The sequence below is a fragment of the Coffea arabica genome, chromosome 4e (assembly GCF_036785885.1).
Source record: "Coffea arabica cultivar ET-39 chromosome 4e, Coffea Arabica ET-39 HiFi, whole genome shotgun sequence".
Taxonomy (NCBI): Eukaryota; Viridiplantae; Streptophyta; class Magnoliopsida; order Gentianales; family Rubiaceae; genus Coffea; species Coffea arabica.
Window position 1 is genome coordinate 46,186,353 of NC_092317.1, and position 11,838 is coordinate 46,198,190.

At 36.2% G+C, this 11,838-nt stretch overlaps 2 protein-coding genes across 2 annotated transcripts; one reads left to right on the forward strand and one right to left on the reverse strand.

The window, feature by feature from the left end:
• The first annotated feature begins 469 nt into the window (after nucleotides 1-469).
• LOC113741074 ((-)-germacrene D synthase-like) lies at nucleotides 470-5,338 on the forward strand. Its single transcript, XM_072046667.1, has 7 exons — nucleotides 470-529; nucleotides 2,056-2,347; nucleotides 2,419-2,818; nucleotides 2,932-3,150; nucleotides 3,240-3,378; nucleotides 3,946-4,194; nucleotides 4,885-5,338. The coding sequence occupies exons 1-7, from the start codon at nucleotides 470-472 to the stop codon at nucleotides 5,200-5,202; spliced, it is 1,677 nt and encodes a 558-aa protein (XP_071902768.1). The 3' UTR covers nucleotides 5,203-5,338.
• Nucleotides 5,339-9,483: 4,145 nt separating this feature from the next.
• On the reverse strand, nucleotides 9,484-10,056 carry LOC113741076 (uncharacterized mitochondrial protein AtMg00310-like). The gene has a single exon (XM_027268560.1). It carries the CDS (start codon nucleotides 10,054-10,056, stop codon nucleotides 9,484-9,486), a length of 573 nt encoding a protein of 190 aa, XP_027124361.1.
• Nucleotides 10,057-11,838: the final 1,782 nt, after the last annotated feature.

Here is an 11,838-nt window from a genome sequence, read left to right on the forward strand (position 1 = left end):
CTCAAGAAAATAACTACAATCGACTGTTTCTATTTATTTTTAAAACTTCAACTGTATCTACGTCAAATCTTTCATTTATTTGCCTTCACATTTTCTTCTTGTTTTTCGAAAAAAATTGTATTAATTACAATGACAACTAGGATGAGGTTGAAAAAAGAATATAATCATGAAATCTTACTGTATTCGATCCAATAACCATAGAATATTAGAATATTTTATAAATTTACTAATATATATATAGACACACACATGGATCTGGGTGGGTTTGGTATAGATTTGAATTTGAATATGTATCATAGAAAATTAGACCCTACTCAAACTTATAACTCTTTTACAAGATCTATGTCTAGGTAATATCTAGATTTGAGAAATTAAATCCAAATTTTACCCTTACATTGGGTCTAGGTTGGATCTGAATAAGATCTGATCGATTAACATGCCTTGCTACAAATAACAAATAAGACAGTAAATGGGTGAAGAAACAATGGCCACATATCCGACAAAGTTTGGTAGCACCATTTTTCAACACGTAATTATCTTTTTTTTTTTTAAACAAAACGATAGGAGTTTTTATTCATAGTTATCAAAGTATATACAAGTTGGACTAAGTCCACTGATACATTAGTAGTGCAACATTGCACTACGTGAAAATAAGTCCAACACGGACCCTCCTGGATTTGGGTATCTAATGGGTATCCATTGTATTTTTGTAAACGCACTAAAATAAAAATATATTAAAAATATATAAACTTCAAAAAAAATATAAACACCATCCAATTTTTATTTTTAAATAATAAAATTAATATTCAAGAAGTTGAATGCAATATTATAAACTCAAGAAAATAACTACTATTGACTACTTCTATTTATTTTTAAAACTTCAACTGTATCTACGTCAAATCCTTCATTTATTGGCCTTTACTTTTTCTTTTTTTTTTCTAAAAAAAATTGTACTAATTACAATGACAACTAGAATGAGATTAAAAAAATAATGAAATCTTACTGTACTCGATCCAATAATTATAGAATATTAGAATATTTTATAAATTTACTAATATATATATACACACACACACATAGATTTGGTTGGGGCTGAATTGGGTTTGGATTCGGATATGAATCATAAAAAATCAGACCCTATCATAACTCTTTTACAGGGTCTAGATCTGGGTAGCATTTAAATTTGAGAAATTAAATTCAAATTCTATCTAAGTACATTAGGTCTGGATTAGATTTAAATAAGACTCGATTCATTGATATTTCTAGCTGCATGAAGAAAAAATGCCACGTAGTCCATAAAGCTTGGCTGCACCATTTTTCAACACGTAACCATCTGATGTCATCAATTTGTAAACGTCACGTGGAAAACGTACAATGCAAGATTCCTAGAATTCTTTTGTGGCTGTTCATGGCTGCCTTATTTTAGCGTAGACAGGGCAGCACAGGAGTATTGAGTTATTCTTCTACCCATCACACTAAGAAAAACGGGAGCACAAATACTTCTGATTTGAGAGTCTGGTTTGCCTATAAATATGCAATTTGAGACACCATCACACTAAGCAACCTGCCTTTGAAAGTATTCTCTTCAAAAAAAAAAAAAAAAAAAAACTAAGCAACCAAGCAATGCGAATAGTCACCAGTTCTATAATCCGAGCTAATATAGTCTTTGACTGAACCGAAAAAGTTTAAAAATGGAAGTTGAAGGTCATGAATTAGATTATTCCATTTCAAAATGACTGAACCAAAATGATTTCCCTCATCGTCCTTTGGCAAATTTTCATCCCAATATCTGGGGAAATCAATTCCTCGTCGACTCTCCTGATTCCGACAAGGTACTACTATAGTTTAGCCAAAGCTAAAACACAAAAAGCCTAGTCAAGGAAAGCAAACTTGGCGACTTATCAAATATACTATGCTTCTAAGAAATTTTCTTGCATGTTTTAAGCTGATTTTTTGTCCTCATCATTATTATAATTTTATTCTGCAGATAAGCAACTACGTACATGATTTAAAGAAACCTTAACTTCATCAATTATACATTTTTGTTTTCTGCAGGCAACATGGGCTTCTAAGAAATGGCAGCTTGAGCAGCTGAAGGAAGATGTCAGAACAGAAATTTGTGCAACTGCCAGTAATCCTTCACAACAGCTGCAATTGATTGATGCGATTCAACGACTAGGTGTAGAATATCATTTTCAAGAGGAGATCAATCATGCTTTACGCAAAATGCATGAGAAACATCAGAACTGGGAGAACATTGACCACATTTATACTGCTGCTCTCTATTTTCGTATTCTACGACAAGAAGGATTCAGAGTTTCATCAGGTAAGGGGTTAAAAGCTAAAAGATTTAAACCTTAAATCACAAGATCCTCAAATGCTGACTTTCTTTCCTCGTCTTTTATCACAAAACGCAAGAAAGAGAAACTTTTTTCTTCTATGCAAACATATTCAAGAAATTCGTGGATGATGAAGGTAAATTTGGAGAAGGTTTGGTTAATGATGTGCCGGGCATTCTTGCACTTTATGAAGCAACTCATCTCAGATTGCACGGCGACGACATTTTAGATCATGCTTTGGCTTTTAGTAGTAATCATCTTCAGTCAATATCAAACAAGTTAAACAGTCCACTTGACGAGCTAGTAAGTCACGCACTAATGCAACCTAATTGGAGGGGTTTACCAAGATTGGAGGCCAGAAATTACATATCCATATATGGAAAAGATCATTCACCTAATATAACTTTACTAAAGTTGGCTAAGTTGGATTTCAACATGCTACAATCTCTGCACAAGGAGGAGCTACATGAATTATCCTTGTAAGTCTCTTCAAAATAATTGTTTCTCAAAAAAATAAATGAGCAGTGAGACTCATTCTGTTCTGCAGATTATGTAAATCTGTAATCAATTAATTCAAGCAAGCGTAATTCAGGTGGTGGAAAGAAGTGGACTTTGCAAGAAAGCTTCCATTTGCTAGAGATCGAATTGTTGAGGGCTATTTCTGGATCGTGGGGGTGTATTTTGAGCCTCAATATGGTCTTGCTAGAAAGATTCTATCAAAAGTAATAGCAATGGCAACCGTAATTGATGATGTCTATGATGCTTACGGGACTTACAAAGAACTTGAAATCTTCACAGAAGCAATCGAAAGGTTTGATTTGTTAAAAACATTAAACTTGACTTAGATATAATACTTTTCCAGTGAAATTTGTTTTAATTGATGTCTAACAACTTCTGCAGATGGGATGTTGGCTGCATAAAACAACTCCCAGATTACATGAAGATTTGTTACCAAACACTCTTAGATGTGTTTGCAGAAATTGAGCAAGAGATGGCCAAAAAAGGAAGATCATATCAATCATATTATACGAAGGAAGCAGTATGAACCTCCACAAATTGTTGCTACATATCAAACTCCTTTTGTCACGGGACAATAATTGTTTTATACATGGCTTCCTCTGTCAATGCTCATTCACTTTCTATTTTCTCAATGAATTAATACCAGCGCACCTTAAATTTACCATGGGTGCAATAATGTTGCACGTGAAATTACATGTGACCAGAAACCAGAGAGTGAGATATAAATTAATAAGAATTAATCTTCTATACACTGACAGTGTATATACTTTATCATTAGATGCATGATATATAATTTAAATTTGAATTTGAAACTCAAAGTTTGTATATGTGTCGTATATCCAACTGTGATAGTGTATACACGGTCAATATATATAAGATTTACTCAATTAATAATAGCGTTCCATATGAATTACACATAACTATATATATATATATATAGAGAGAGAGAGAGAGAGAGAGAGATTGGGCAAGAGATCAGCACAAAAAAATACAAATAGAATATATTGTCCAAATTCAACAATCATGCAATAGTTTGTCTTTCTTGTAATTGAAATAGCTGATTTAGTTGCTTCTTACTAATTTGCAGATGAAGATGCTGGTTCGTGCCTACTTTGTTGAGGCTAAGTGGCTGCACCAAGGTTACATACCGACACTAGAGGAGTATATGAAAAATGGAGTACCAAGCTCAGGATACCCTACACTTACAATAATATCTTTCCTAGGCATGGGGGATATTGTCAAGAAGGAGGCTTTTGATTGGGCACTCAATGTTCCTGAGATCGTGAGAGCTGCATCAATTATTGCCAGACTAAGGGATGACATTGTTGGGTACAAGGTACAATCCAATCTAATTAATATCCATAAGATATAATAGTTTACACATTAATGATATTTAATTGTTTACAATTTCTGAGCTATTTTACTCTAAAAGAAAAAGAATTGTTCAAATGATCCATCTGAATTTTTGTAATAACAACTTTATATTCATGTAAAAGATTTCTCATTTTTCAAATTACTTGTACAAATTCATTGTCTGTAGATTTTTCTTTTTTTTTTTTTAAGCATTGTCTATAGAATTTTGCTTACATTGTTGAAATAATAAAAGGGTACATTTGTATATATCTTGTAAAGGTTGGGATCAAACAAAACTCAGTTTAAAAGCACCTATAGATATATGGCTAAGATGGACTCCATAGTCTTCAATTGGTAAGGAAGGATATAGAAGAATATGTTACAGGCCTATAGATACATGGAGACAATCAAAGTCTGATCCTAGAGCAGCCAGTCTCATCTTCATCTCCATCCAATTTTGGGGCTAGTTCCCCCTTAGTTGAGCTTGAATTTAGCAGATTTTGACCCATAATAACACAGTAGCAGCTGTGGCTCAACTCAGTAGATAGCCATGAGATTCCTCAATCGGCTAAAAGTAAAAAGTAAAAATCTTTCTTACTAGGGTTGCAAGAAAACCACTAATTTTTTTGTTATGCGATGTCAAATGTGAAAATGTAATTAGTGATACTTGCAGTTTGAACAGAAAAGGGAACACATTGCTTCAGCGGTGGAATGCTATATGACACAGCAAGGCATAACGGAGCAACAAACATGCAATGAACTTTATGAACAAATTGAGAATGCATGGAAGATCTTGAACCAACAACTGCTTAAAACTAGTAGTTCTACAGCAGCCGAATTTGTACCTAGCAAACCTATTCTCTTTCGAGTTATCAACTTGGCACGTGTGATTAATGTTTTCTATAAGCATAAAGACGAATACACACACGTGGGAGAAACCATGTGTGGTTACATTAATTCTCTGTTCATTGAGCCCATTCCCTTACAATAAGTAGTATACTAGGTGGTATCACCGCGTTGTGCACCGTGGTATATATGTCCAGTTAATGTTTAGTTAGTAATGTTGGCGAGAATGAAAATTAGTGCTATAAAGTGGAACTATATTATACAAGAATATTAGCTAAAATTAGTAGTACTGGAAAGAGGTTGTAATTATACAGACGTTGTAAATATGAAAATCAAACAAGTTTAGTTTTCATCTTGAATGTTTAGGTTGTGGAAGTTGAGTTGATGAACGCCTAGAAGATCATCCAAAAAGTATGAAGTGATAATGTTGAACGCAGTTGCTTGAGACGGCCTGATTGTTGAAGAAGGAGGTTGAATGCAGCAAATAATTGTTCTTCCATGTAATTTTGGTGCAACGAGGCTGACAATGTTAATATTCTGTTTGACAGTCAAAGAAGAAAGAATAATGTTAATCGTTAGAATGAAAAAGGAGGGGTAAAAATTTTGTGTGTAAATAAAGGGAATAAATAATTACTTGTTGGTTTGCATGATAAAGTTCAGCTGTTGAATATCCAAGTAATTTTTCAGCTTCAATATCCATGGCGGTTGCATATGGCGAACTAGTTCGATCAGAAAGTGAAATTGAAATACATGCTCTGCAAAGGGAAAAGTGATAATAGTTATAGAAAGATGAAATTGGTTCAATTATGAATTTGAGGAATTACGAATAATGCAAGAGGTTGTAAAGAACCTGGGCAATAGTTGGACACCGTGTTCACAATGCTGACAGAATGTTTGCATTGTATGTGTAGAATAATGAGGTTCTTGACAATTAGGACATGTCATATGGTACATTTTATTATCTCTATAGTCTATCTCAGCAGAACCTCTAATCCATGCTGTGCCAACTTCCTATTAAGCAGGCATAGGAACGGTGTAAAATATAATTATTGTTGAATTAAATGTGGACACAATAGCATTGAATAAAAGAGGAGTCTGGAGTCTTACAATTTGTTTTGTAGCAGCAATATCCATGATTTGATTATCACTGGGAGACGGAAGAAGGACATTGGGATTAGTATAACTTGTGTTGGTTAGCAGTTGTGTTGATTGGGTAGAATTAGCACAAAACCTGATTCATATATAGAAAAATTAGTTAGGGATTTCAATAGTAAAAGTAGATGATAGAAAATTGCAATTAGTACCAGTCATGTAGGTCTATTGCCTCTTGAACGTCTGGATTTATGAGGATCATAGATGATGGCTGAGTTGATAAGCTAAGATCTGGTGTTCTGCAAAAAAATTGTTGTGTGAAATGAAATGTATAAAAATATTTACGAAAGAGAGAAATATGTTTGCTTACACTTTTTCGTTGTGACTTTGATCCTAATAGCAATAAGAACTGGAAAGGCTTTATGTTGGGAAGCAATAATAGGTCCATGTTCCTCTTCAATTTGATTGGAGAGAGTGAGAAGTAATGGACGGAGACTTTACAAGTATATAAAAAAAAAGAATGGTAATTGTTATTCTATAGTATGGTTGAAAGGCATTATGAAAATGTGAATAAAAAAAATGGATCGTAATCTCTGATCAGCAATTACATAATCTCCACTGATGGTCAGTTTTCCTCGAACACTTGTTTCTCTTTTAGGTAGGACATGCAATACTTTTCCTATGATATCTATTGCAGTTATATATAAGAAATAATTTAAAATAATTGACAAAACAAGGTTTATCTTGTTCGGCAAAAAATTAATTAAATAAAAGGGAAGTGGTCTGTGTACTTATCAAATGATTTGTATTAGCAATTACGTCCAACATGGCAAAGGGGTGCAACTGGAAAGAAAGTGGAAGAGAAGGTCGTTGTAGTTCCTGTATTCGCTGAATATGTGTTTTTTTTATGGCAACCCAATAGTATGGGTATTCTCCGGCGGGGATATCAGTAGAGAATTATCATTAAAATGTATATATTAAAATATCACAAAGAAAGTAAAAATTAGATAAGTTGATAAGCATGCAGATTCTTTCAGTAAGTACATGGAGTAAGGTAAAAAAAAAGATAGCAAAAGTAGAAGAAGAATAATTTGAAGGGAAAAAATCAACAGATATGGTATCAAAAAGTGCAAGAGGATAGGAAAATGAAAAATAAGGAAAAAGAGGGGAAAGAAGATTACCTTAAGAGTAAGGGCGCTGTGGTGGTAGGGAGAAAGTTGGAGCAGGAGATGTTGTCTGTGAAAATCAGCCTTAAACAGTTGGAAAGAGAAGAAATTTATGAATTGGGTTCTAAAGTGATTGACAGAGATGCAGCGTGGTATAGGAGATAGCTAAGATAGAGTGTGTGGTGTCAGGCTTTACAAAGTGGTTCATGTATTTACATGTGTCTATATTGGGAACGGATAAACAATAGACCACTGGTGTTTGAGAATCCCGTGAGCGTCTACATGGGAAACCTGAAATTGTACAGCAGGGGGCTTTATGTAGATGTTTAGGCCTTCCCTGTTGAGGACTGGTAGCTGAATAGCGGGCCGGGTTCTGGAACTGTTTTCATCACATTATCAGAAAGCTTACCAAAGGAGAGCAGCGATGGCTGGTAAATTTGTTGGTAAAAATTCATTATTTACTTGACATTGGTTTTGGAATTAAGCTAATTCATAGTTAGTGTAAAAAAATTTTTGTTTTGCGATTGTTTTTTTATTTTGCTGTACAAAGAGTAAACTAAACTATATATCAGGACTAAATTATCTTTCTAGTAATGTCACCTCTTTGCTATTTCATAGTTACCGTCGGTCGTGTCTTGTAAAGCGGAAAATTTATAGATTTAACTTAGGAAGATGGGTACTGCTATAGGTAAATGACTGCGGAGTTCTTTAGACAAAAACAAATATAGAACATATATAGGCGGATACAAAAGAAGGATAAAAGAGTTTCTGCAAGGGGATGGATTAAAGTAGGAGTGTTGTCTCAAATTCATATGATTGAAGCACCGTCCTTGTGCTTTTGGCAGCGTATTTTTCGCTTCCGTTTTGAGCACAGATGATGACTTGATAGCTGAGCATTCCTGTTTTTCTACAAACGATATTAGCTTTTATAGCTATTAACACTCGATACTACAAGGATTACTTACAAAAGGGGCAACAACCCTTTCATCTAATCTATTGGCTTCTATCAGCCAACATGGAAAGTCACCTTCCCAATTTATGTCATTAACTAGTTTTGATGCAAAAAGTGCTTGCCTATGACTTGCTATATTCAATGTTCTAGGCACCCAAGATATTGTGCAATAGTCAAAAACCTATATTAGATCCGCAATGTCTTCCAAGATGTTTGCCAGAGTCCCATCTTATACATTGTTGCATCTAATGTGATCTGTGGCCGTCTTGCAATCTGATAGGATAGCTATCTTCCTCCAGCCTGCTTCACGTGCCATTTGGAGAGCTAATCTAAAGGTTAATGTTTCTTCTACTAGAGCTTCACCTTTCTTCCATTCTACTACTCCTTTAGCTCTTATTATCTTTCCTGTCCAATGCCGTGCCACGATTCCTTTTCCTGTTCTAATCATCCTTGCGTTGAGTGCTGCATCTGTACTGATTCGGATGACTCCTTCAACTCGTGGTACCATCACCTGTTCCATCTGACTCCCAACCCGTTCATTCTTTTTGATCGCCCCTTCTTGCTGCAGCACGTCCTCGTACTCGAGCCATTCTTGTTGTGCTCTCTGGACTATATCATTTGCTCCACTCCTTTGCTGTTCAAAAACCACCTTGTTCCGTGCTTTCCGGATCTGCCATAGAATATTCACTATCAAAACTATATGTTCCATCCCTAGCTCCTTTGAACCTGTCTGAGCAACAGCCTCCCACCATCTCCACAAGTTGCTCTGTAAGTCTCTCAGATCCTCCCATCTGACCGGTGCTATCTTCCACACAAGTTGTGCTTTTGGGCAGTTGAAAAACATGTGTTCAGCTGTTTCTTCACCTTCCCCACAAACTGTACAGACCTTATCCCCTTTTCCAGTTCTTTTGTAGATAGCATCATTCACAGCTATACCATTCTGCAAACACTTCCAGATGGAGTGTTTGATTTTGTGCTTTAGGTTCAGGTTCCAAAGTTGTTTCCAAACACTATGCTTCCTTATCTCCCAGCTTGTTTCCCCCTCCAGTTTTTGTCTACTCTTTACTGTACTGCTAGCCTGCATAACTCTCGCATAACCTGTCTTGACTGTATAGATTCCAGATTTCGCAAAATTCCAGAAATATCCATCTTGTCTTTTAAACATACTAAGAGGTATACTAGCTATGTGTTCCCTCTCTTCTCGGTTGAAAACTTGCTATAAAATCTCCTCATTCCAACTTCCTTCACTTATGAGCTGGCTGACTATTTGTAAGTGGCAATTTGGAGGACAAGTTGTTGAAGTTCGTCCTGTCTCTGACCCTATCACCCATCTATCCTCCCATATATTGACCTGTGTTCCCTCTCCCACTCTCTTCCATAGTCCTCCTTCCAATAATTTCCATGCACTGTGTATACTTTTCCAAGCCCAGGACGCTGAGTTGGGAGGGTGGTTGTCCAGGGATTTATGATCCTTTAAGTATTTGCCTCTTATTACTTTACTCATAAGCAAATTTGGAGAGCAAATGATTCTCCAAAGTTTCTTAGCAAGTAAAGCTTTATTAAAAGCTTCTAAATCCCTGAATCCCAGCCCCCCTCTTCCTTTGACATTGGCTAGTTTCTTCCAACTGATCCAGTGAAGTTTCTTTTCCTGCTCATTACTTCCCCACCAAAAATTAGCTATACTCTTGCAAATGTCCGCGCACAGTCCTTTTGGCAATTTGAAACACGCCATGGCATAGTTTGGCATCACTAATATGACTGACTTTATAAGTACCTCTTTCCCAGCCATGCTCAACATTTTGTTTGCCTAACTTTCAGCTTTTTGGTGACTGCACTTTTGATATAGCCAAACACTTGGTTCTTTGTCCTTCCTATCGCTATTGGTAGTCCCAGATATCTGCCGTTAGTTGCCTCTTTTAAGTTCCCCATTACTTCACAGATTGCTGCTCTCCTAGTCCTTGGGGTGTTCCTACTGTAGTACACGGCTGATTTCTCAAAGTTCACTAACTGTCCAGAAGCCACTGAATAGCTCTTTAGCACCTCTTGTACCTGTTTAGCCTTTTGGACCGTAGCTTTGCTGCAAATCAGAGAATCGTCTGCAAAAAACAAATGTGATATTTGTGGACTATTCGTGCTCACCTTGATTCCTGTCATTGTTTTTTTGTCAATCTTTGTGTTTATCAAATGGGACAAACCTTCCGCACAAATAAGGAAAAGGTAAGAGGAAAGGGGATACCCTTGTCTTAATCCTCTACTAGATTTTATGTAACCCACCTTAGCTCCATTAAGATTGAAAGAATAAGAAACTGAGGATATGCAAGATATGATCCACCTAACAAAAATAGGACAGAAGCCCATATGCATCATTATTCTTCCTATGAATTTCCATTCAACCCTGTCATAGGCTTTAGACATATCAAACTTAATAGCCATGAATCCAACCTTTGCTTTTCGTTTATTTTTCAAAAAATGCATCATTTCATGTGCAATGAGAACGTTATCAACAATTTGTCTACCCGGAACAAAGGCAGACTGGGTCTCTTTTTTTTTGTCGAAACGATAGCTTTATAAATTACTCAAACATGTACATATTTGGACAAAGGTCCATTCACCAGGACAAAAGTCCTACCAAAACATTAGTGCCTAGCACTTCAAATTGGGATTCACCAATTCCTCATCAACAAAGATGTTTAGAGCATACATGCTCAACTTGATACTTCCTACGAATCCTGATTCAACAAAAGAGAAAGTACACTTTTGGAACAGATTACTTATGGATTGTATATCCTCCAGCAGAGTAGCCATCTGTTGATTACTTGTCCTTGTTTGTTTTATGCACTCTACCAGCTCACTATCCTCCAGCTCCACTTTAATACATATCCAGCCTTGATTGATTGCGTTCAATAGTGCAAGTCTCACCGCACCAGCTAGGTCCTGCTTTGTGTCTCCTGACATTCTTTCCCTTAATGCCCAGCTCGCTTGTAGACAACCTGCCAAGTCAGTAGCAGTGACTCCAATTCCCACCATTTGTTGCCTTCTGTCTTGGTGAGTGTGGACCTTGATTATCAGCCTGGCTTGGTTCTCACTCTACCTTTGATCTTGCTCAGCACATTCCAGAATTTCTGTTCCCTGAGTGTTCTTCCTTGTCTCCTTCCCTATGTTGGCCTCATCAAATTCCATCCAACCCTTCACAGCTTTTTGTATTACTTTATGAGGTTCCTTTTCCTTGCATTCAAACTCCCTCTCGTTTCTGGCCTTCCAAATCTGCCAGAGAATATTTATGGTGAGGTTCGCATGGTCCTCTCCTCCTCTCTCTTCTTGAGCTTCCATGATTGCAGTCCACCATTTGATGAAGCAGTTTGATACATGCTGTATTCCATCCCATTGTACAGGCGCTAGCTTCCAAACTTCCTTTACTTTGTTGCATTGTAGCAACAGGTGTTCTACTGTTTCATCCTCTTCACCACACGCTGCACATTTAGGATCTCCTTGCTTCGTTCGTCTGTAAATTTCACCTCTCACTGGGAGACCTCCATGCAGACATTTCCATATAAATACTTTCATTTTTTGG